The sequence below is a fragment of the Nestor notabilis genome, unplaced genomic scaffold (assembly GCF_000696875.1).
Source record: "Nestor notabilis isolate BGI_N333 unplaced genomic scaffold, ASM69687v1 scaffold584, whole genome shotgun sequence".
NCBI lineage: Eukaryota > Metazoa > Chordata > Aves > Psittaciformes > Psittacidae > Nestor > Nestor notabilis.
The window spans coordinates 64,888-90,298 of record NW_009925840.1 but is presented as its reverse complement, the minus strand read 5'-3'; the positions used below and the strand labels follow the sequence as shown (position 1 = coordinate 90,298).

Sequence of the window (25,411 nt, the reverse complement as noted above, 5' to 3'; positions counted from 1 at the left end):
CTCTTAAGCTCTGCTTATCATACACATTTTTTAGTAAGTAAAATCAACTTGTCAGTACACGAATCATTGTTTAGATACTTAGAAATGACTGCACTGCAACTAATGTACTGAGGCATAACTGCCCATCTACTATGCATTTAAAGTTATGAAGTATTACAAATGTTACAAAAAACCACTAATAAACTTATGTGTTAAGATACTATGGCTAGTCTTCCACCCATGAAATCTCGGCTTCAACTTGTCATCCAGATCACAAGATCTCATTCGTTCTTCATTCAGGAACAGAGGGGTTTACTCAAGGCTGTTTTTTCCAGTGGTTTCTTTCCCTGCTTATCTAAGCTTTCCGTGGGCTGAGGAACCTTTTCCACTACTGCTGCCTTTCCACCAGTCTTCTTTGCTGGTTGCTGGTTGCTTTTTGTATCCTTTTCTTTTTCCACAGGGCAGATTTCATTTGGATCAGGTGTCTCTTTTGTAGCAATAATTTCTTCTACAAGTGGCTTAATAAAATCTGATTTAGGAAAAGTAATAAAATTTCCCTTCACTTCCTATGCTCAGCAATGCAGAGGTATGTAGAATAAGATTTGCTTTCACATTGGTTGTGACCTTATCATGTACTTTTCCTCTTCCCATATCCATATAGATTCAGTATCACAAATAACGTTACTACTTTTTACAGAGCCAAAAGCAAGTGAAAGCTTTTATGGTCTCTAATTAAAAAGACATGTAAATAATTGTTTCTCACATAACTCACCTAATTTACAGGACTACTCAGAAATGTCTAGGTTACCTATACCAGTAAGGCAAGAGAGGAAAGAAATGCATTTAAATATTTGTTCTGCCTTTAGGAGCAGAAAGGGCAAGGGAATAAAAGTATAAAATGTTCTATCAGCAATGATATAACATGTATACACAGAAAAAACAGGTGAAAATATGTAAAACAGATGTTCCAATAATGTTGGGATTGAAGTCTTATTTGGAGCTAAAACGCTCTACATGAGAGACTTGTAACTGTGCAGAATAAATCGATGTCCAAGTAGTAATTATATAGTAAAAGTCTAAAGGAACAGTACAATTCTGTAATATACAAGAATGCTGAATCACCAGAGAGCTTTTCATTTTCTAACCTTTCTCTAAATTGGACAAAAGAAATGGTCACTCATAATGCCAACTTTACCATTCAATATGGACATAAAACTAAGAGAATAATTGATTAATCTCAAATAGTAGCTATACAGTCAGGGTTTTCTAAAACACTTTGGCATTTAGGGCCCCTTAATTAGCAAGGCCCTTTTTGGGTTTGGGTTTGGGTTTGTTTCTTGGGGTTTTTTTAGCTGTCAAACATCTAGCTGCTGAAATAAGTCTCACTTTGGAAAATAACACCATCTGTGTATATATACATGCTTAGGAGGTCTTTCCTCTGCATCCAGAAATTTAAAAGTATTTATTATGGCTTAAAAACTTTTATCAGCCAGGTGAGCCAAGGTGAGAACTCGCTCAGTAGAAAGGTGATTTAAAAGTGTTGATTTAAATGTCTTTCACTGAGGTTTAACTTTGCTTTTATTGTTGACAAAGAACAGACATACTATAAATTTGAATGTTTGGGATCTGAGAAGTATTGATTGGCACAGACTATTAACTGCATAATGCTTGTTTGTTCATTGGAGTAGAAGACCATGAAGATAAAAGTGTTCTTACCTTTCTTTTCCCCTTCCTTCCCTTTGCTTGCTGTTGTCATTTTTTTCTTTTTAGATACAGTTACATTGTTTTGATCGTGTCCTTGGGCTGTGTCAGTCTGTCCTGACACAGAAATCACAATCACCTGAAGCAAACCAAGAACAAAAAGGGCACAAGCAAGAAATGTGGATGCATCACAAATTCAGCGCAGAGAAACCACCACAACAGAATCCCTGACAGGAATTTATCTAGAAGCAGCTATTACTCTCAGACTTTCAGAGATCTGAAACATGTATCTTCTAAAACAGAGAGAAGTAGAATCCAGGCTGTTATCTGGGAAATGTCCCACTTGTATTCGCTCACAATTCTCTCAAAAGGAGGGAGGCAGGAGGGCAGATTTTTGAAGATAAAGTAGTAGAAATAAACCGCTGCCAAAAGGCAATCATTATTAAAAATATGCTAATACTAAGTAATAAACATAAGTTATCAGGTATTGTGAAGAGCAAGTCATAATCTTGTTTGCTCTCTGGAGGATGGAAGAGATGTGACACTTGCTTTTCAGTGTATGTTGTCCTGGGACACAGATGGAGTCATCTGCTTATTATCCTTGAATTGGCTTCATGTCATACTAAGCAAAATTATCAGTTAATTTTACATTAGTTCTTTAAACTCAGGAGAATCTTCTCTATCTCAACTTGCAGATATTCTCATGATTGTATTTTGAAATTTTAAAATTAAGCTGCTTGATATGCAGCTGTTGTGACCAAATAGTCTGAACTTTTTCAATAACACACATAGATTCACTAATGTACATAATTATACACTTGAACCTTAAAATCGCAATAGCGTCATCAAGTTTGTTACTTGAGTTTTAACTGTTTTAGGAGATGAGTGAAATGCTGAAAACACATTAATTTGACATAATTTCATGTTAAAAATCCCTGCGATATGAAATCTACCCTGGAAGAAAAGATTTATGCCAGATAAAATTAACATCTTCCTTGAAATCAGTGGTACTATTCATGCATGAAGTTAAGCACATGCTAACATGTTTTGATAAGTCATAAATCATAAATCTGATCTAAATCTGACCTTTTTTTAAATTATTAAGATCATAAAATTAGCCCTTTATAGAAACTGATTTAAAAAAATATTTTAAAATTACAAAAATCGCCACTTTCACCACTGATAACTGTGTTTAATCATTACTTGAGAATTCCCTTATGCTTCCACTTTGCCTTTAACATTAGCTGACACTAAACTTCACATGGCAAGGGTTTAAAATGATGAGACAAAGTATGTGGAAGGTCAGACACAGACCATGCTTATACTGAAAACATATACATTAGTGCTTTAGATTTTCATGTGAAGAATTGTGCTGTTGTAAGACTAGTAATGAAAAGAATTATTAATATGGGACATTTCTAATTAGCAATTGGGCTGCTAACTGCTTCTGATCATATACATATATGTATACGTATTCTATAACATGTATATATCATACATATGTCTAGCAGAATGGACATACATGTATATCTTGTTGCTCCTCAGCTAATAATAATCAGTGGCATTTTAAGTGTGTTCAAAGATCTGGACAAATGTTTTTTTTGTCTGAAACATTTTTATCTGAAAAAAACCCCACTTTTTTTAATATGCTCCAGTGAAGATTCTTTTTGTAGCTTTAAAACATCTTGACAAAATGTGTTATTTCTGATCTCCAGTGTTAAGTTTGAATTAACTGTGGTCTCAGTCTAACAAAATACTTACCTAACACCCTTCAATAAAACTCATAACCACGAATTGAATGAAGTGAATGAATTGGATGAGACTACTGCTGTGTCTGAATGTGCAAAAATACCTTGTTGAGACATGATGTAGTGAAAGTCCAGACAGAGAGGTGTGAAGAGACGCCATTGTGGGTTTTGTCGTGAACAGTGAAGATTAACAAGGATCTAAAGGGAAGCTAGAGGTAATAGCAGTGGTGAAAGCATTAATACACAAAAATACTGTGCACAACTACCAGAACTGTGACTAGTAAAGCAGGACACAGTGAAACAAGCTCGTGATGGAAGGAAAGAAGTGAATTCAGTTTATTTGTGAACATAGAGGAGAGTTCATACAGTTTTGCAGACACACACACACATTAATATTCTGGCCTCCTAAGACTAATTTTCATTTATGTTACAGTACTTTTACCCCAATTGGGCAGATTAAACAATATTTATGGATGTAAATGACACCCATATTAAGGCCTCTGTAAATTAACACAGCAATACAAAGGGGCCTTAATATAGACAAAAACCAGCACTAATTTCTCCATGATTTAATTCTCTAACACATTCTATCTATGCTACTTTACCAATGTTGGAACAAATCCAAACTGCTGCTCCAAAATGCCTGAATTTTTTTTAATCTTTCCATCTACCTCATCAGTTGCCTCTGTTAAAACTATTCTTCACCCTTTCCATTTTTGTTGTAGGGTCAAATGCTCCAGGAAGAAGGTCAAATGGTGGACCTGTGCATACAGCCAGCATGCATTTGACCTGACTGAAGATGCCGCAATTAGGTTCTGTGAAGTAAGAAAATATTTAGGAATGACCCTGTTTTCCCTGGCACAATTAAGTGTGTTAGAAACAAAAGTGAAGTGAATGGAAAAATCCAAGGCTGCCTGCTAAAGCAGAAAGCCATTCACACACACAGATTATGTCACCCTGTCACCCAAAATCTCCCCCATACTTCTTTTTTCTAGTCTTAAGTTCATGCTTTTGTTTTCTTATCTTCTTTTTTCTCTTCCTCAGGCTGTCTCTCTTCCTCAGGTATGTACACACTTACAGTGACGTCGCTCATCTCTGTGCCGTACTTGTTCTTCACCACAATGGAGTATTTCCCAGAGTCGAGTGTAGACACATTAGAGATGGTAAAGCTGACATTTTTTCCAGATTCAAATTTCAGGATGCAATTAGCATCTGATACAAATGATTTTTCGTTCTTCAGCCACGAGACCTCTGGGGTAGGATCTCCCCAGACAGTGCAAGAAAGATTAAGTGCCTATGGAAGAAGTACAAAATGATTGTAAGTCAGTCAGTAAATATTTGCTGAGGTTTTTGATGCCTGACTCTCCAAATGTTCCAACTCCCCATTTAGCTTCCTGCTTTTAGTAAATAGATGTATATTTATATCAGTAATCAATAATTTTTGTTAGTCTTCTGTATCATAAATGAAAATAAGGAACTCAATTCAAAAACTCCATTAAACCCTTTAAATATTTTATGGACCTTCATCTCTGCTTTTATAATCATCAGTAGAGGTTTTCCCATGCATACTGTTTAATATAAAATTAGATATTATCGGCATTTGTGTGTTAGGCTTGAAGTGATAACTTGAGGAACCACCAGATGGACTTGTTCATGTTCAGCTCACTATGTGTTTACCCCAGAAGTGAAAAAGTGTGCCTGCCTTTTTAAATAACGAATAACTTTTTAAAGAACTAAGAAAGTGTCCCTGGACTATATCGTTTAATTTAGAAACTTCTTAAGCTATGCCCTGACAACTCTTCCAACAGACTTGAACTGTTTTACGCACCCCTGTAGAACTGTTCCTAATGGAAATCAATACAGGCTTTACTCTTTCTTTGGTGTTCATATGAGTATTTCCCTTTGTTGTTAGTAATGTTCCTAAGGACTGGATTCAGTCCGATCAGACTGAAGAAATTATCTGTCTTCTTTATTGTTAGCCTTATTGGCTGCCATGATAAAATCTACTATGAGAAATCTATTTAACAGACTACCTTTCCTTCACCTCTCTGCCTCTTATCTGGTAGTGTGATAGCGGGAGATGAGACAGAAGAGAGACACCCAGGAGGCTGCTGAAATGAGCAGATAGAAATAAATGGATACCTCTGTAAAAATGAAAGATTTTTGTACCTCTGAGAACAAAATAAAAATCAGATAAATCCCATGTCTTTCCTCCATCAACACCACGTAATTCTTGGTACTGAAAGAAAGACATAGTCCAAGTGAAAGGTGGTTACGGCATGGTAGAAATGGCTTCTATCTGATTTCCTGCAGCACCTACAGCTGGTGACCATGTAAGGCTGTTGACTGCCTCCTGTCAAAGCTCTCTGGTGTGAATGTGAATGTGGTTTGGATTGCCATATCAGTCCATCTTTTTGAAAAACAAAGGGAAAACAAGAGGTTTTACATTTCCTCCTCTTCCTTATCACTGAAAACAAACATGACCTCAGCCTCAGCCACACATTACACATGGGCCCTTTCAGGTGCTTGGTATGTCTGTATTGCCTTCTGCTTCTCTAACAAGCAAAAGATCACCACAGAGTGGCCCCAGCTGCCACTCCAGGATGCTAATGAGCTGATGTCCATGTCCAGACAATACTGTTAGTGACATCATTCAAACCTTGGGAGTTTGAAGTGATGTCAGTACTCCTTAATTCAAAGAGACTCAATCAGCAGTGATGACTATTCTTCTAAATCATCCCTTAAAATAGCTGCATTTTGCTTAACCTTGCATCACTAGCTCCTGTTTGACATCAGTGCTCCTCTTGATGTTCCCAGCTCTTATTTATTTACCAGCTGCTAATGTGCAGAGATATATCTCATCATTCACTATGTAGATGGTGAGGTCTTTGGTTTTCTGGAAGGTAATCCTGTAATTATGGAGCCTTAGCCAAGGAGAAGTGATTGCCCACTGTGATTGCTCCTATCTGTTTCAGATTTTCTCATCTTGGGGCAGGATATTCTTTGCTCATGTATATCTTTATTACTCATATTACTCATACATTACTCATATATTACTGATTATAATGCTGCATTCAACCTGAAATCCTTATCCTGGTAAAAAAGTGTGCCCTGTACTCCTGGGGGAAGAGGCATCTTTCCCCTTCAAGATAATCCTCATTTTCCAGTAGTTGTCTGACTCTAATGGTTGTCTTGGGCAAGGGGGTGGGAAAAATGGCTGGAACCTGCCAAGTTGTTGTGGTTAGTGATGAAATCTGTGAGGAAATCTGATGTATCTGAAAAATGCTGAGTGAGAAAACCTCATCTCTTTGGGATGGATCTTAGTGTTTCAGAGCTCCACACAGAAGTTCCCATAGCAAGTCTGGACCTGGGGCACTGAAGCATGTGCCCTTGGAGCAACCAGCAACTGGAAGTCCAAACTCTTTATGCCCCCCACTACCTTTTCTTCCTTTCATTGCAGATTATCATGAGTAATACAGGTGGCAGAGGGAAATGTATCATTGTATTTCATGTATTGCCATTCCTCTTGCATATTAGCACAAACTCACATTCATGGGTGGTTTGTGCTAAGATATGTGCTGTTTTGGCTGGGAGAGAGTTAGATTTTCTTCATAGTAGCTGGTATGGGGCTATGTTTTGGATTTGTGCTGCAAACAATATTGATAACACAGGGTTGTTTTAGTTACTGCTGAGCAGTGCTTACACAGAGCCAAGGCCTTTTCTGCTCCTCACACAACTCCAACAGTGCGCAGGCTGGGGGTGCACAAGGAGCTGGGAGGGGACACAGCCAGGACAGCTGACCCCAGCTGATCACAGGGATACCCCATACCATATGGCCTCATGCTCAGCATATAGAGCTGGGAGAAGAAGAAGGAATTGGGGTGACGTTTGGAGTGATGGGATTTGTCTTCCCGAGTAACCATTATGTGTGATGGAGCCCTGCCCTCCTGGAGATGGCTGAACACCTGCCTGAGCATGCGAAGTGAGAATGAATTCCTTGTTTTGCTTTACTTGCATGTGCAGCTTTTGCTTTACCTGTTGAACTGTCTGTGTCTCAACACACGAGTTTTCTCACTTTTACTCCACTTATTCTGTCCCCCATCCCACAGGGGGAGGGGAGTTAGCAAGTGGCTCTGTGGGACTTAATTGCCAGCTAAGGTTAAACCATGACAGATGTCAGGGAGTGAACTGAAGCAGCTCAATCAGGGGAACCTTCCAGCCTACCTGAGAGGGCACTTACCCCTGGCAGAAGAGCAGAATGGGGAGTTGGTGGACAGAAGGATGTAACATGTTGCCTGTAGGTCTGAAAGTGTCTGTCAGAATCTTAAGCCTCCCTTTTTAGAAATAAAACCCCCTTACTCACTTACAGGCTTTCCTGAAAAGAGCCACTTTGGTTAATTTGGCTGGCTTTACACAAAACTTATGCTAGTATTCTCTGTCAGGTCAAATTTCTAATATGAGCTGACACTTAGCCCCTTCCAATTATACCACGCTGCTGAAGAGCATTTATGTCTGTCAGTGGAAGCTTCTTAGGCCATCTGGAATGCTGCTTGATTAACACTGGGTAAACACTGGTTCATTCGTTCTCATACGTATTCTTCAGCTCACAAGCAAAAAGCTAATAAATAGCATCACAGTCGTGGTGTTAAGTTTGAGATATGCATATGCTTGGAAGTTCAATCTGGGGATACCAATCTGTCCATATAACGCTGTAGTTATGGCAGCACTGGTATTTGCAATCAAAGTTTGCAACTGCTAGTCGCCTGCTACCTCATCTCTTCCTTTTTCAAAATCCTTGATGACTGTGCATTTTGCATGCATTACACAACAAAGAACTTCATTCCCTTTTCTGCAGCATGTACACAAGCAATAGAAGATGAGCCAGCACCAGCCAAACAAGCACTGTTTTCTCTGATCATTCTCTGTCCTACTCTGATTGTCGAATCCAGAAATCTATTCAGTCCAGAAACATAAGATTAAGGATATTTGTCTTGAGTACTCGGAGATTTTCAGTCACTTATTCAAACATTACAAATGTTCTTGCTGTCAAGGACAATGTGTGCCTGGTAAGATTTTGCAATTCAATTTTTACAAACTCCCTTTTTATAAACAGTACACATTTTGCTTTAGTGAGCCCATACTCAACTGTATATCAACTCTCTTTTGGCAGAAAGCTTAAAACAGGTTATAACCACCCAAATTTATCCTCTGCCAAAGCAATATGAGAATCTCATCACCAAGCATGATAACTATTAGTGCTCCAAGCTTAAGCACTTGAGCTGAGAATGTGCAAATTCATTCTATTTCTTTGTGTCTTCTATCTACAGTCACAATGCTCATGAGTGCTTCCTACTTCTACAGCATTTCCCAAACTGCTAAATCCTTTAATGAAAGGTTTAATCAAATATTTCCTTTTGTAATGCCAACATACTTAATTTTCCCAGAACTGGTGCAGTCTCCTATCTGTTGGCCATGATGTATCTTGCATTATTAAGTAATTCAGGCCAAGCTTTTAGATTCTTAACACTTTTGTTCGGCTTATAGTCAAATACTTTTAACCCAGCTGACCTACTGCCTGATAAAGCCAGAAGCATCAGGAAGTTGCCTTACTGTAGTTGTCATGTTACAGGTTTTCAATGACATTCACGTGCCCTTTTTCAGTGTTCACACACATTGTAAAGAGGAACTGGCTAGTGGCAGACCAGTGGGAAGTGAAGAGCAGGCACTTCTTGGTCTCAGTGCTATTAAGCAGCAACTTGCAGAACCAGTGTGCTGGGAAAAGGTTGCGAGATTGAGAACTGACTTTCAGGGTCATCTGTTCCGTGCTCAAGCATCAATGTAGCTGTGTTCCTCTGTGAGTGCCTCAGAGTATAATCTTTCAGCTAAACTCTGCTAATATAATCCAGTGTGACAACAGTGACTTCTTTTGCCTTCCTTCTCATTTACCCTCATGAAATAGAGAAAACTCTCTCCTTTTGTCTGGACAAGAGTTGGTTTATTATGGTTTACTATTTTTGCACAGTTTAAAAGCCAGCCTTGGGAGGTATGATTATCTTGCCACACTGCAAGAAAGTTAACTGCAAAAGACACAGAATGACTAACTGCCTGGTAGAAAGAGGAATTAAGCTTCCCTGATACCCTGTTATAAAAGAAAATCTAACTGCGAAACCTGTGCATGAATTTTTAAAGAGCTGGTTATATAAAGAGTTTTAGTCTCAACTCACATTGTCATCTCACTTTTATCTAATGCTTAAGAAAAGACACTGCCCTGAATACATAAACCCATCTGTGCAAGACTGTTGAATTATGTGCAGAAGGCAGGCGATGAATAAATAATGTCGCAGATTTTAAAGGAAAAGAAAAAGTTAATATTTTCCCATTATTGAAAGGCATTCAAGCTGTCGGGCTGTTGTGTAAAGCTTCAGTTAATTTACTGTACCTTGCCCTCCTGGATGGTGACAACATCAGGCAAACCTCCTACGACCCGTGCGCGATCTGGAAATAAACAAGAGTAATTTTGTTTAGTGTCTTAAAATCAGCTATGTCCCAGATTCTGTTTCCCCTCTAGTTCTTTCCTTTTATCTTATTTATGTACAACTTGCCTCTGATATCTGCACTACCAGAGAAGTATTCGGCATTCTTAGCACACACCATTTGGGCTTAAAAAAACATGTTGAAATCACAGCAAAAGATGTGTTAGTAGCTGGTGTCAATCACTTTACAGAGGGGGACTAAAGAATGTGTGTTGTGTCCTGCAGAATTTGCTTTCAATTCAATGTTACTTCTGATTGCACAAAAGACATCTGAATGTTTGAGATCTAGTGCTCTAAATTTTTATTGTCATAAACTAAAAATGTTGGGTTTCCAAAAGGAAATAAATGACGCTTAATGAAGTGGTTCAGATGAGGTTTTAATCTAAATGCAAGACAGACTTCAGTCTTGGCAACAATAGTGAAATTCCATCGCTTTGTGCATATCTGTGTGTAAATGAGGTTGACACCTGATCTGGTCTTAAGGTCAGAGTCCCATAGGAATCTTACACAAATACAAATAAGCTGATCATGTGCAGGCTTTGGTACACTTATTCTGGAATATGGATTTTGTTCATTATATGTCTTGGTGGGGCCTGGCAGAGGAAGGAAATGACTATACAGAATGTTCCCTTCTAACGTATTCTGTAAAAGATGTGCTCTGAGCACAGAGATAACAACCTTATGAGACCAGGAATGGGACTGTCTTATGTCACTTAACATGCCAGCCCCATATAAATGGTCCAGGGTTAGAAATGAAATACCCAGGGCAGGGCTGTTACTGATCCCTTTGCACTGTCTCAGCTGGGACAGGTAGGGATCACTGTATATAGCCAAGCCCTGCTCTTTGTGGAGTATATATCCAGGACGAGTTATCTCAGATCTCTCTACACATTTTTCTCCAATAATTCTTCAAATTCCAGATTTTGCACATGTCTGAAAGTCATCTGCAGTGGGAGAATTCTTTGATGTCTTAGATTTTATTCCATGTATTTTTCTGTAAATACGGAGAATATTGGGCTTAATAATTGAAATTGAATTCTAATTATTTACTCCTTAAGTAATCAATACCTATCTTTATTTTAATAGCTATGGTGGAATTGACACATGGGGAGAAGCAGGAGAAGATTCAGGGATCTGTGTTTAAGCAATGCAAAAGCTGCTGCTGTTTTCTTACCCATTTCTGTATGTAATGCAGTCACTTGACATTTTAGATGATAGTTCAAAACGAGCAAAGTTATTTCCTCGATCTTTGAAAACAAACTGACTTTTGTGCAGAGAACATGTATGAGAGATCTCAGCAATAAAGCTAATTTTTAGAGCAGGCTAACTGGTAACAAGAACAGGAGCTTAAATGGGAAAAATCAATATAACTATGATGTGATTAGCTGCAATGCGCACCAATGTTGATTGACTAAAAAGTTGCTCTCTTTGCTTCTCCTTGGTGTAAGGTCAAACACATTTTAGGATAAGCACATGCATATACACATGTATACATGCCCTTTCTTTCTGAACACACATCCTTCCTAGAGAGGAAGAAAACCATAAACAGTTTATGGCAAACAATGTCAAAGAAGGTCCACTTACTTTTCTCTGCAATTAAAGCTTGCCTAGAGTTGAAAGAAATGAAAAAGAAAGTTCAATTTCAGTTACGGTTTACTTAGAGTGATATAAAAATAGCTTATCTTTAACTGCCTTTAATCTGTTAAGGAAAACCTCTCTCATCATCTGGCAATACTGCTTTTTTTTCATTACCTGTTACATAAGAGTTACAACAAAGAAGTCACATGCAAAACTCCTACAGGCTTCTGTAGGACTAATATTTGTTTCATAGGATACAGTTAGCTTCAGCGCAAAACAAACAAATACTGTTTTTATTTTATGGCCATTATGCCATTACTATATTTAGATGGCATAATACTTACTTTAATGACTGGAACTCAGCAACGGCATCATCAAATGCTTTGTAAAGAGAAAAGTCAATTTTAAAGATCAGAGATCAATCATTACCAATTTAATTAAAAATGTAGAAATAAATTAAAGATGTAGACATCATTAAAGATATAATAATGGATGGATGCATGTGAATTGTATAAGCATTAAAATACTGAATTGTTCAGCTAATAAAGGCCATCTTGTATAAGGAGTCTATTATATATACACATGAATGCATAACCATACTTCTTCTCAAAGTCAGGCTTTAAGAAAAGAAATAGCAAGAGAACAGTAGGCTACAGTAATTTCACAAAAGAGAGGAAGAAACCACCTAAATGATTGCTTATAGTAGTGGTCTCCCAAATTTTTTCAATCGTACATCCCTATCTAAAACTTTTTTGAGTATTCACCCCCAATATATGTATATTTATATATAAATTATATAGATGTACTACTGAATTTCTCTTCTTTTATTCCTGCACCCCAGCAGCTCATCTTGCACATACCCCACTTCAGAGAACACTGGCACACAGAATACAAGCAACCTCTTTTTCCCAAGTGCTTTTCACATCTGCTCTGAAATGTCACACTGATGGCCGTGAGCAAACCAAATGGCAAACTGTTGTCTCCTTTGTAAATTCAGGCTAAGCTACCATCGTGTGGGAGGTCAACCTCTCCCGCTTGAAAGGGAAGAAGAGGTCTCAGTAAATGGAGATAAGAGTATAGAAAATGGAGATGATTATAAGGTTAGTGCCCTTACACAGAGCTTGCAGACCCTAAGTGAAGCTTTAGGGCTGGGAACGACGGGGGGTGGAAACTCAACAGTGTGGAAGGAGTTAATCTGTTCCTTAGGATCTGAGATGTCTCTCAGAGTAAAAGCTTCCAACAGTCAATCCAAATAATTCTAGTTGTTTCCTTAGCAGTCCTTCATCATGATGATGAAAGGTCTTGACATCTCTGAATTATAAGGAGCCTTGTTATATCCATCAAAGAAATAACAGTAGCAAAGTAACAGAATGAACTTGTTCTTCACTTCCTCCTCCAAATATTACTTGGAAGGGGGAGATACAGAAAGCATTCAGTGCCACAACTTGTATTTAAACCTGCCAATCAATGCCAGTAACACAAGGGATTTTGTAAGATAGCTCAGAAGCTGGGCTGATGTCTGAGTAGGCAAACTATAAGTGGGTATTTGGAATAGGAAAAAGCTCTTCGTAAGTTAGGATCCGAGAACACAGATTGGGGAAAAAAAATTGCACTGTCCCCACAAACACTGCCAGGCTGCTGGGTATGCACACAGACCGTACAACCCAAGGGGTAACAGGTCTGTAGCAAGATCCTGCTGTAGGTGCTCCTACCCTACCGCAGCTTAATGCCCACATACAGATGACGTTAGCAGAGGGAATGGCCTACCTTGTCCAGAAAGATCCACTGTCTTCTTGTGTACTGTTTTACCATCATAGAGCTCCATTGTGTATTTGCCTTTATCCTGTGGAGTTGGCTCACTGATCTGCAACCAGATCTGCTCCCCGGTGACACCAGTCTTCACTCGGTCTGTAAACTTAATCTGTGTATCGCTGAAAAACACAAAACAATGTCACCCTGTTGTTTTACTGGACTATAAATGGGATTTGCTCATGTTGAGTCCCTGAGTACCTCTGCAGATTTCCAAGCTGCTATAGTATGCTACCATATTTTGAAACTTCTGAATTCAAATTCTTGCTAAAGCTGTGGGCCAACTGGACATAATTGGTTTGGCAGTCTTTTGCTGTTCAAGGTCTAGCTCTCCTCAAAGCCTGCACAAACATTATGCACCTTAGTCTGTGACCTGAGCTGTAGAAGACTTACATAACTTTAAAGCCAGATCTCTGAAGGGTAATGCATGCATTCTCAAACATTCAAGTTCTCTTTTTAGCATAGATTTATTTCTGTTTAGGCAAAACAAAACTGTACAGGGCTGTACCTACAAAAAACACACACTTCTGTGATGTTTGTCCAGTTGGAATGTTTTCTGATGCTCTCTTATGCTTTGACATTTACAGTTAAACTTGCTTTGACCTACGTATATCTTCTTCTACATAAAGTGTCAATTTCTCAGCTTCCTAGCAGTTAATTAGTTATTTTTTCAGCAGTTAATTGCCCTGGATGAAGGAAAATATATTTGTCAAATAAGCAACTAATTTTCTTTTGATCTTTAAACTCATAATTTCAAATATACTGGAAGCACAAAGAACTTTTTTTGCTAGATTAATTTGATGTGCTTCAAGATGAAATTAGTTTCTAAAACTTAAATAGAAAAGACAGAGAAAGAGAAAGAAGGACAAATTTAAGAGAGAGGGGAAAAAACCCAGAATATTTTATATTCATTTACAGTTTTGAAATACTTAGGACTTCTAGTGATACTAGGCCCAAATGAGTGCCAAGAAACAGGAAAACCTCAAACTGCTTTCATTTCTCTGACAAGGTTGCTGGTTAGCATCAGTGTCAATAATTATAGACAGCCTGCTACAGCACATCCTGGGTATTCTGGGCCTCATTTTGTTGAGAGATCAGTAATTCACATTCCATCCTAAAGACTAACTGCTACCATGTCCACAGGAAGTGAAACAGCAAGAATAGTAATGATATATTTGAAGCAATCTAAGTTGTTTACTTCTTTGGGTTTTCCAGTGCCTGCTGTTTGTGCTGGCTGAGAATTCAAAGCTGTCTCATGGATTTGGATATGCAACTCTCATTAATCTTATGGGGAGCTGAGCATTCAAATTCTTTTTAAAAATCTCAGTCCTTCTGTCTGTCTTGGTTAGGTCTGTAGTGCTCACAGGAGGGGCCATCTGCATTTTACTGCCCTGGGCACACTCTGGAACTTGCTTTGCCTCCTGACCAAGAACCGATGTGTTTAGAGGATGTGCCTGATTGTTCCAGTTCCTGTGAACTGTAGCTTCTACACAAGCAGACCTCCCAGGTAGGTATCTCTGAAGGTATCTCTCAGGTTATGTTTACATCATTCCTTAAAATTGATTCAGGAAAAGATGCAGCTCCCATTCCTGAGATGGGAAGTGCTCTGAAGCAGTACGGCCCTGGCAGCATCCCATGGCATGGGACTCTGTCTTATGAGGAAAACAAAAGGAGGTCCCTGCACTACCAACACCTGACTCTTGTACTGGTTCCACATGGTTGTAATTCACAGAAACTAACTCATATGAAAGGAGGACTCATGAAAAACGCCTCTGACATATATCCTTTTTTTTTTTCCTGAGTCTATAAGAACAAAATTGCACTGACTTTTGCCAAGTTTTGTGTACTTACTTGTGCACCCAGCCTACTCTCAGATCATCCACATAATGAGTAACATAGGAGTACAGCCTGATACCCTCAGCTGTGCTCTGGATTTTCAGGTCTGTTGCAGATAAAGCTGAAAGAAGAGCACATGGTTTTATTCAGCCGTGCAGCCACTCATTGTGTGTCACAATGAGTCATTCAGTTGAAAAGAGAATTAAGTGCTTACCAATCCTTCTGCATACTTCATTCATCAGATCTGCAAAAGCTGTGGAAATAAAATCCAGAGACTAAGACTCTGTGTCTGCAGCTCAAGCACAGTCAATAATAGGACAAGTACTGGCTCTGAAATATTCTCCCCCAGTAGGTTTGAAAAAGAAAAAATGCCTTATAAAGCATTCTAAAAATCTACATGATGCAAAAATATAGCCTGTTATTCCACAATTTGCAGACTTCATATAACTGCAGCCTCGATGAATACTGCTGCAGCTGAACGAAACTGTATTATTCTATTTTGGTTTTGTAAATGACAGTATTCAGTTGGAATGACAACCCATCTATATACATTCTAATGGACAGGGTTTGTTCCCACTTGCTTGGAAACCTAAGTGAAATTTTAAAAATATAGTAATCACAATGAGTGGAAAGGCCCCTAAATGGCAAAACATAATAAAAATGTGAAATCTTGTAAAATTATCTGGTTCTATAGTTTCTTTTTATACTTGTAGACTTACATTACTGATGACCTCCTGAAGAAGCCTGTTACCATTATACAGAATCCAGATACAATAAGCTGTATTTAAACATTATTTGAACTGAAAAATCTCACTTTTTCTAATGAGATGATCTTGTACACAGAAGGAGCAAAGCCACAGAAAGGCGACACATGCAGTTGCCTGTATTACCCTGAACCCACTTGTAGGCAAGCACTCAGGCTGTGAGCAGGTGTGACAGGTGGCATGTAGAAAGTGGCTCTGACCTGTGTCCTTCAGCTTTAGCTGACTGGAGTCCTTTCCTCTGTCATCCTTCAATATGACTTCGTAAGTGCCAGCATCTTTCTTAGAAAACTGCAATATTATAACAGTAAAACCAGTTTTCAGAACAGTTACTGTAGAAAAATCTAGAATTCAGAACCCAGATAAAGTCCCATCCCTGTCCCCAGGGAGGTGCCTGATGCCCAGGGCTGGGGCTGCCCACAGCTGCTCAGCTCCTGGCTGGGGTGGTGGGATGGGCCTTGGTTGAGAGGTACCGGGCTACATACGCAGGGAAGTCTCCAGCCCCAGGGCACCCTGACACTTCCTCTCTTCCACAGCCAAAGAACCAAGAGTGAAGAGATGAAGTGGTGAATGCAGGTCAGTCCCCCAGGAGTCTGCAGCAAGGCTGGGTATGGACCAGACCAAAATGACTCCAAGAGGGTGGTCCACTGAAAGCCTGAGAGACAAGTGATTTCCAAATGCCGTTTGAAACATAAATGTAGTCTCATTCTGCTGTTAAACTGACATGCAGAGGAAGTGACAAGCTTATTATCTCCTCTGTCATCATTTCCTGAAAATCTGAATGAGCAGCTATAGACATTTGCTTTAGCTAAAACACAGACGCCTTGTTTTTCCATTTTTAAAACCCACTTCCTTTTTTTGTTGTTTTGCTGAAATATCAGATTAGATCATATCACACATCTGAATTCATAACACAGCTTTCAGCTGAGGGCTAACGAGGACAGTCACTCACCTCTGATATCAACAGAGTACACACGCCATCTTTAAAGTCATGTTCTTCATCTACCATTATCTCCCTGTCATCTTTGTACCATAGGATGTGTGTTTCCTTCTTAATATTAGCCACCTAGGATGGATGAAAACCATATTGTAATTATTCTCTTTATCTGAGTAGGGGAACTTAGTGTTGCATGAGTTAGCCTGCTCAAGTCTCTCATAAAAGATCAGCAAGCTTTACAACTTAATTGCAATGAGTAATTGCAGGCCTTCATTTTAAAATGAGAGATGCAAGAGGGAACCAGCAGGGATGAAAAGAGAAAGAAAAGGACTGCTGACAGCTTCAAGGAGCCCAGGGAACCATGGATTCTGCCCAGGGGATTTCTACACACGTAAAGCAGCCAAAAAAGAGAAAGTCCCAGGGTTTACAAAGACTTGTCATTCTTATTCAAATGCCTTTTCCTGGGTGGGTGGTTGACAGACCTGAAGAAAAAAGTGCAAGCTATATTTCAAGGGATTTTGTTACTCACAATGAGCGTGATTACTCCTGAGAGGCTCTGTCATTATCCAATATGCCATTGGGCATATTGGTACAAAAGCAAAGGGCTTGTCTTAAGTCCCTTCCCACCCTCACCATCTAAGTAGTGGTAGGTCAAGGTGCTTTGAACATTGTACTCAAGGTTTTCTTTGTCCCTTACCTTACATTTCAACATCACGTTACAGTCATCAGTAACTTCCCATCCCAGTTTATCCACAAAATGAGGACCTGTTTAAGATTACAGATGTATTTTAAAGGTCACATCAATGGTATTCATGATACAAAACCAAAGACAAATGTGTTTTTCTTGACAAGAATACTGTTATCTTTTAACGTGGTTTTATTTTTTCCTATTTCTCCTTCAGAAGGTAATCAACCATACAACAGAACAAACCCCATCTACTTCAAATTAACATACATAAATATAAACAAACTCTTAACAGATTAGTGCATATGAGATTCATACAAATATCCATATTATCACCTTGTTTCCTGTGCCACTCTTTTCTCTGGAAATCTGCTTCATCCTGCAGCTTCTTGAATACTAGGAATTAAAACCAGCAAGAAATACAAGATTAAACATCATGTGTTATTTGTATGGTACTGAACTCAATTAGCTGCAACTCTGTTCTTTGGAGGCCAGTAAGAATCCTGCCATAGGCTCAGGCTTTCACTGAACATTTCAAAGTGTCAGAAGCTGATTACAGCTAACTCAACTTCCCCAGCTGCTTGCAGACATCAGGAGTTTAATGTGTCATGTCTGATGAAGCATAATCCCCAATCATACAGCTACTTTCTGCTCCTGATAGGAAGGCAAATTAGCACCAGCAGAGTCAGCAAGCTGCTCAAGCTCTAAAAAGTGCAGCTACTTGTTCCCAACTGAAGGGGCTTCTTACATGGGAAATTTTCGTTCCACCCGTAGAGAAGCAAACCATGACAGGCTGCAATATTTACAGTTCTATAACAATTCCCCTTCTTCCCAGCACTTTAAAAATTTCAGTTCACACACATGCCCTGACCTTTATGAGACAGACAAGTACTGCGACATGAAAGACCACCAGAACATCTATTGTATTGAAAACAGTGCAAAATGAAGATGACAACTGAGGTAATGTCAGTATTATTTTTCCACCCTACTGGGCAATATAAATTAGCTCACCATCACCAATGAGGACAAGGCTGGATTGATTGGTTGCTTTTCCATCCTGCAGTTGGAAAGTGTAAGTCCCTTCATCCTTGTCCTCAAGTTTATCCATAATCATTTCAACAAGGCCAGTCTTCTGGTCCACCTTCATTTTATATTTCTTCAGGAATGGAAAGTAAGGAAACAAATAATGGATATCAGAGTCAGTAAATATCTGTCAAATGTTATATGGTGTCTTCAGCTGAAATTCTGTTTTCTTTATACAGATTCCCACTATCTCTAGCACTATCTCTAGTACAACCAAATAAATAAGAAGTCTGTTAAAGGTGAAGCCTATTTACTGATGCTATAAAAGCATGTGACATGCCTGTTGTACAGTGATTACTGTGCTCTTTTTCATTGGAAAGACTTAGACTTGCACCTCTTCAGAATAAGACTTTCTTCGATGTTTTAATAAAAGCATGCCATGTCATGTCATTGGGAGTAACAAGTCCTGCTGCTGGAAACAACCACTTGGGAATTCTCGTTTGGTGCAATAAGCTCCTTCAGACAGCAGAGAGACGTAACAACAAACCACAAGGGTATTCTAGGGCCACAGATGAAGGATGGAATGAATCTGGTCTACTGCAGTGACTCCTTGAAGACCACAGTAGCTGCTTACCTGGGACTCCAATGGTCCCCACTAGTTAAGAGAATGCATGGTACTCACAAAGGTGATAGGAAATCATTTAACTCCACTTTGTAAACTGCATCTAGAAGAACTCATTTGGAGCTCAGAACTATGGACAAAATCTTTCTAATGAAGCTCCCATGAAAATGCATTAGTGCGGAACACTAGTTGGAAGTATATTGGAGACAGACATTAACGCTCATTGGTACTTATAAAAATGCAAACACATATAAGCAATGAAAAGACTTACGTCTCCATTGAAAATCTCCTTATCATTAAATATAAAGTTGGCCTTTGCGTTGCCAGACAGTTTTTCAGCTTGCAACCAGAATCTCACTTCCCCTTTTTCCAAGATTTCCACTGCCAACTCAGAGGCAAGTGGGACAGCTACAAACAAGAAAGAAAAGAATGAAGCATATAATTTGCCTGTGCCCAACAACTATTTTCTTCTATAATCAGAAAGCCACTTCTTTTCATACTGGTTACTGTGTGCAAGGTAACTAGCCTATGATAGCTTTTCATATAGACAGAATGCCTTTCCACCCACATAGACACAGGATGACAGACAAGATTTAGTGTTTTGAGCCTTCAATCACTAGGTGTCTACAGACTGGAAGCGTTCAGGATTTGAGTTATGCTCCATTTTAACAGAAGGTTATTTCAAAGGTAAACTGCAAGTATCTCTGCAGCATGATGTGCATCTGTATGGTGCAGACCCATGTTTAATGACTTGCCTAACAATATTACTGTAAGACAATGAACTGACTCAGCAGAAAAAGAAAAACAAAAAAAACCCAAGTATGACGACAGAAGGTCAGCTGCTGATTTCTGTAAGCACTCTGATCTTTTGCTGAGTGCAACTTCCACCTCCAGAATCCACCAAGTATTATAACACCCCCTCGGTCTCTCCAGTTCATTTTGTTTACCTGTGGATAATGGAAATCCCCCACATGTAGACCAATTCCTTGTGTTAGCAGGAAAAAAAAATCATATGAAGAGTACTGTAGCATAGGTAATATTAGTCTTTTTTTTTCTTTTTTTCCTTGTTCTAGATAGTAAAAGTCCTCCCATTGCTGTTATTTTAACTTCTTGTTAGCCTATCTTCGCAACATTAAACATAAGCATTTAGACTCTGATACTGGGGCATATTGTTCATTTTATTGGCTTCCATCATTTTTAGCTGTCTTAGGTGACGGTCAGATTCTCAACAAAAATCATACTCTGGAGAGTACGTATGCTGTACATGAACTCTCCCCCAGTCTCTACTTTCACAGCAGTGTAAAGTCTGCATTGCTAGGGTGTAACATGGAACAGCTGAGGGCACTGTACAAACACATTGCAAAATGCTTGATGATATAGTCTGATGATAGCATAAAGACACACCTCCTCCCCGACAAATCCCAGGGCAGGGTTGTTTCTTTGGCTCTGTGTATGCAAAGGCTCAGATACAGCAGGAGGGGACCGGGACAGAGGTGTCCTTTTTCTGCTTGTACCATCCTACACAACTGGGGTGTCTTCTGCAGCAGAGCTGCCATCCCACCCCACTGCCGAACAAAGTTAGGGGTACGGACCCCCCCACATCTTCCTTTTGCTTGCTCACCCCTTTGCCACATGTACATCCTCCCACACAAGCATGTGTGCTTTTGGTGCCTGAGTGGCACAGGACCTGTCTCTGGTGAAAATAAGGTGACAGTCACAGGAGAAAAAGGAGAACAATGAAAAAGGCACAGGCTTAACCAGAGAGAGGAAAGGCTGGAGCCTGGAGGGACAGTATTACCACGCGGGAGCAGGGCAAAGAATAACCCCACAGCTGTGTGCTCCAGCAGAGCAAATGGTCTGCGTGAAGCTTCCTCTCCCAGCGCACCACTTTGCGCATAAGAAACAGAAGGAATCTCAGGTCTTGTATAATTTCTCAAAACAAAGCAACTGAAATGCTACAAGAGCAAGTGGAAGCAAGAGAGAGAGGATGTGAATAGACATCAGGCTGCACTGCCTTTGTCTTGCTGTCAGCTCTATGACAATTTTAAACCCACACTTGATTTGCATGTAATTAACTATGAATATCTTAGTCTAACATGGGAGAAAGGAAGGTATCTCAGAAGCTGTTAAATAAAGGGCTGAAAGGTTGCAAGAGGATTCTTTTTGGAGAACAGGCTGATCACTTCTCATGAAGTGAGACAAAGGATGAATCTGTGTTACAGTCCTCCATGAGCAAAGTCTTATTTTAAAATATTTCCATAAGCACCATCTGAGAGTTACTTCAGGCATTTTCCAGCAATCATGCTTACAAGGCTTTACATCCTATTTGTATAGCATCACAAATTACTGTGAGCACTTGACAGAGAGTCCTCGGGCAGTTACTAAATTGTAGAGTTGGAACAATTTATTTTTACCTAGAACCAATACACTATCGCACCCATACGTAGTTGCATTCTGTAAGGCTGCATTATTCAAGCAACCCATTTTCCTATGGAGTTACTGGCTGCAGATGTTTCTAAGCAGAAGTTACAATTAATGCAGCTCAGAAGTCCAAACAAAGCAGCAGGCAAGAGCATGTGCTGAATCAGAAATGCCTAGCAACTAAGCCTTTTTTGAGAATTCAAGTAATCCTCAAATAGATTATCTGGGGATAGAACTAAGGTTTCATGTTGATCCACAGGAGGTCATTATTATTTTTCTAGCCTCATAGGCACAGCCAGATTTGTAATTTTTTTTGTGTCCACAGGGCCTGGAGTGGCCAAACCGAGTAAGACAGTTTTGTCCTTGCGGATATGTTCCGCAGTGATATCCCTTTTTGCCTGTGCCTCCTGGAAGCTCATGCACAACTAGAAGTGTACTGTTAGCTAATACGATGCAAAAAGAAGACGTGATCTGTGTCCTGAGGAGCTTATTTTGTGACATTAGTTATGAACACAGAGATTGCAAGAGGACTCAGAAAGGTCAGGGCAAGTAAGGACATGTGACAACATCAACGTTTTGCGATGACTAACTTTCAGTGTGAAGACATAATTAGGAGGAAAGAACAAGGAGGAGCAGGAGTAAACAAGGGGATGCTTGGGCTGTCATTAAGATGTCAAAAGGTGATACGATATGTTGAGAGGAATAAAGCTGGTATGAAAAAGACACGGAAGGAAATGAGAAAGAGAAATGATGTGGGCAAAAAGACAGGCTATTTGTTTAGCCAAGTTTTGACTGGGCTAAGAGGCATGATATAGGCTGAGCTGGCAGAAGTGTCAACAGTGCATGCACGAAGCTGAAGATGTCAAAACACAGACAGGAGTTTTAGTGACTGGAATGAAAAAAAAGAAGAATGTTGTGGGAAAAGATGAAGCCAGGTTTAGGTTTTGTCTCATTGTGTGTAATAGGAATCATTATACAATCCAATTTTTTTTGTTTTTCACCAATTATTCAAGTTACATTCCAGTGAAAAATAACCAAGTTGTGCTATTACCAGGATATCACAAATGTATGGGAGGTCTGTGGAGTTGACAAAAATACCATCCCAAGCAGCAGGAAGGATGTTCATATTGTCAAGTGTTACAGAAAGAAGGAGGGAATGAATTTTCAACAGGAAAGTTCTAAATATATAGATCATTACAGCTGAATTTACTACAGTTGCCTGCTTTGTTAACTTTGAATTTGGAGCAAAGTTAGAGAGTTTTTCAACTTCTGGTTTTCAAATCAGGTTAGGTATGCAGAGTAAGTATAAAAGGCTATTCTGCAGAAGAAACAAAGCCAATGGGATACTTATTTTCCAACTGTTATATAGATTTATTACATGCCTAGACCAATAAATACCCTGAAACAGGTTGGGAAGAACATCAGTAATACACAAATATACTGAAAGAAGGGGGGGGGGGAAGGAAACTTAGATTTTAAATGCAAAACTACTTTCACTTGAAATTACTGTAATGACTTCCCCACCTGATGGTGACAGGAGCTTTGTAACACCCCACTGCATGCGAAACTCTCCCCTACAGACATGTTTGGTTCACTTACTTGGGAATTTGCGTTCATGGCTCAGAGCAAGCAGGCGTTTCATTTCTGCAAAAGACAGAAAAGAAATAATACAAGGTGTGCATGCCTTATGCATCTGACAGGCACAGCAGCAGGGAAAATCATGTGTGAAAGCAAAACAGGCATGCTTAATAGACATTGTGTCTACCTTCCTCATCAATTGTGTAGCTTGATGAAACTCCGTCAGTGTCTGTAACAACACAAGAGTAAACTCCCAAGTCTTCTTCTCCAAGGTCCTTAAAGGTAGCTTTTGACCTTTAAGAAAACAAAGAAACAAAGAAACATACATTTTGATAAAAAGATGAGAGCAGTCTGAACCAAACCCCTCCTTTATGTCTATAACACCAGATAAAAATAGTCTTGTATTAGCTTTTGCTCTGACTGAACAGGAAAATGTGGGGCTCTGGCCAGTATAAGCCAGGGCAGGTCCTACCCTGTGTGGTACAAATGAAGATGGCACAAATCTCACACCTCTGGCCAGTATAAGCCAGGGCAGGTCCTACTATGTGTGGTACAAATGAAGATGGCACAACTCTCACATAGTGCCAAACCCACTGGAGATAACTAGTTTAAGCTCAAGCATGCTTAACAACCTTATGGGTCTCTTCCAACTTCAGGTATTCTATGGATGCTGTGTTGTCAAGTCTTTGATGAGTGTGGAAGGATGCTGTAAGCAGAGGCTGATTCAATTTGCATAAGCAATAACATGAGTGTGATAAGCCACTGTTTCTTTCTGTATGGTTTCAGTACTAGAAAAGTGCATGGGCACTTCACAGGGTGAGCCTGTGCATTTGCCATTTCTTCCTCTCTGTTAAAAGCCGGAAGAAACAAGTAAGCTTGGAAAGCATTATGGAAGTTTCCGAATCAGACCATGTAATGCCATCAGAAGAGAGTCCTGCTTACTCCAGCACCTCCAAAGATTGCAACAGTGTTACGTAGCAAAAGCATTTTGCAAGCAGCCAGATCCTGCTTACTCCAGCACCTCCAAAGATTGCAAGTGTTACATAGCAAAAGCATTTTGCAAGCAGCCAGAAAATTTTATCTTTTGAGGATTCTTAAAATGTAACAATATGTATTATTAAAATAACAACAGTAGAAATAATAATAATTTGCCTTGATTGACAAGTTATAAAATGAAAAAGCACAGATTTTCTCTCCCTATTCTTAAATATAACTAAATTGCCTAGGCAGGAAGTCTGATTTATTCTGTGTAAGCTATAATTTCCAAATGGTCTGCATATGGACTTGCTAGTAACTCTGACTGAGGTCATACATCCAAAAGGATGCATTTCTGTGATGAGTCTAGATCTCTCAAACACCTGACTATTGCTGTTCCCGAGGGTTCTTACTTTCCTCCTTTAGTATCGATGTTCAGTCGAGAGTCATCCTCAATCGGTTCATAATTCTTGGACCAAACAAACTTAGAGTTTGGAGACATTTGATCACATTCAAAGTTCAGGGAGATGGCTCCATTGTCATCAACAACAACCTCTACTTCCTTGGTTCCTGAAAGAGCAGAACAAGGCAATTCCACTTAGAGAAACCAGCGAACAAGTTTGTATAGATATCATTTATTGGGTGGATTAAGCAAATCCTTGCCATTTTCTCAGCTGGCACATAAATTGCTTCAAACTTTGGCATCCTCAGTCTTTGATTCTCAAAAACAGTTTTTATTCTAATCCACAGATTAAAGAGCATTGTAAATCAATTAATCTATTTGAGCAAGCCTAAGCACACGAGAATCATGATATTTGTTCTGTAAAAACCTAAAGGGGAAAATAAAAAGAACTCTCTAAATCCACTAAATGTTTGAAATATTAAGTAGCAATATTTTTCAAGGTAAAGGGTAGTCAGAGCTTTCATTATGCCGCATGAATTTCTTTTTCCCTAATAATGTAAGAGCTCTAAAGGGAATACAGTGTGCAACTGTGGGTGTTTGAAGAGGTACAGGAGCCAGAAGAGGAAACTGTCGAGTTGCTGCAGCAGTGCTCGCTTGTGCAATAGAGGCACATTTTCAGTAGCACTGGCTCTACTCCTTGAGGTTGGTTTAATTGCTGTGCTTGGCATCCAGCCCTGCCACCGTCTGCAGCATTAATCCTGGGCCCACAAAGGAGAGAATAGCTGCTTAAGTTGCCCACCCTGTTTTGCCAATACCTAAAGT

The 25,411-nt window shown here is 39.3% G+C and overlaps 1 protein-coding gene across 1 annotated transcript in view; it reads right to left on the bottom strand.

The window, feature by feature from the left end:
* The window catches only part of LOC104404705 (M-protein, striated muscle-like), a gene marked incomplete at its 3' end in the record, with an annotated part of 74,655 nt that overhangs the window by 5,391 nt on the left and 43,853 nt on the right, over positions 1-25,411 (bottom strand). The window contains 18 exon segments of the mRNA XM_010013217.1: positions 360-508; positions 1,696-1,819; positions 4,507-4,722; positions 9,868-9,923; positions 11,546-11,568; positions 11,884-11,920; positions 13,307-13,470; positions 15,200-15,305; positions 15,399-15,437; positions 16,149-16,236; positions 16,898-17,011; positions 17,580-17,647; positions 17,904-17,963; positions 18,579-18,723; positions 19,484-19,620; positions 23,233-23,277; positions 23,399-23,505; positions 24,600-24,756. Of these exon segments, the coding sequence (XP_010011519.1) occupies positions 360-508; positions 1,696-1,819; positions 4,507-4,722; positions 9,868-9,923; positions 11,546-11,568; positions 11,884-11,920; positions 13,307-13,470; positions 15,200-15,305; positions 15,399-15,437; positions 16,149-16,236; positions 16,898-17,011; positions 17,580-17,647; positions 17,904-17,963; positions 18,579-18,723; positions 19,484-19,620; positions 23,233-23,277; positions 23,399-23,505; positions 24,600-24,756 (1,835 nt within the window).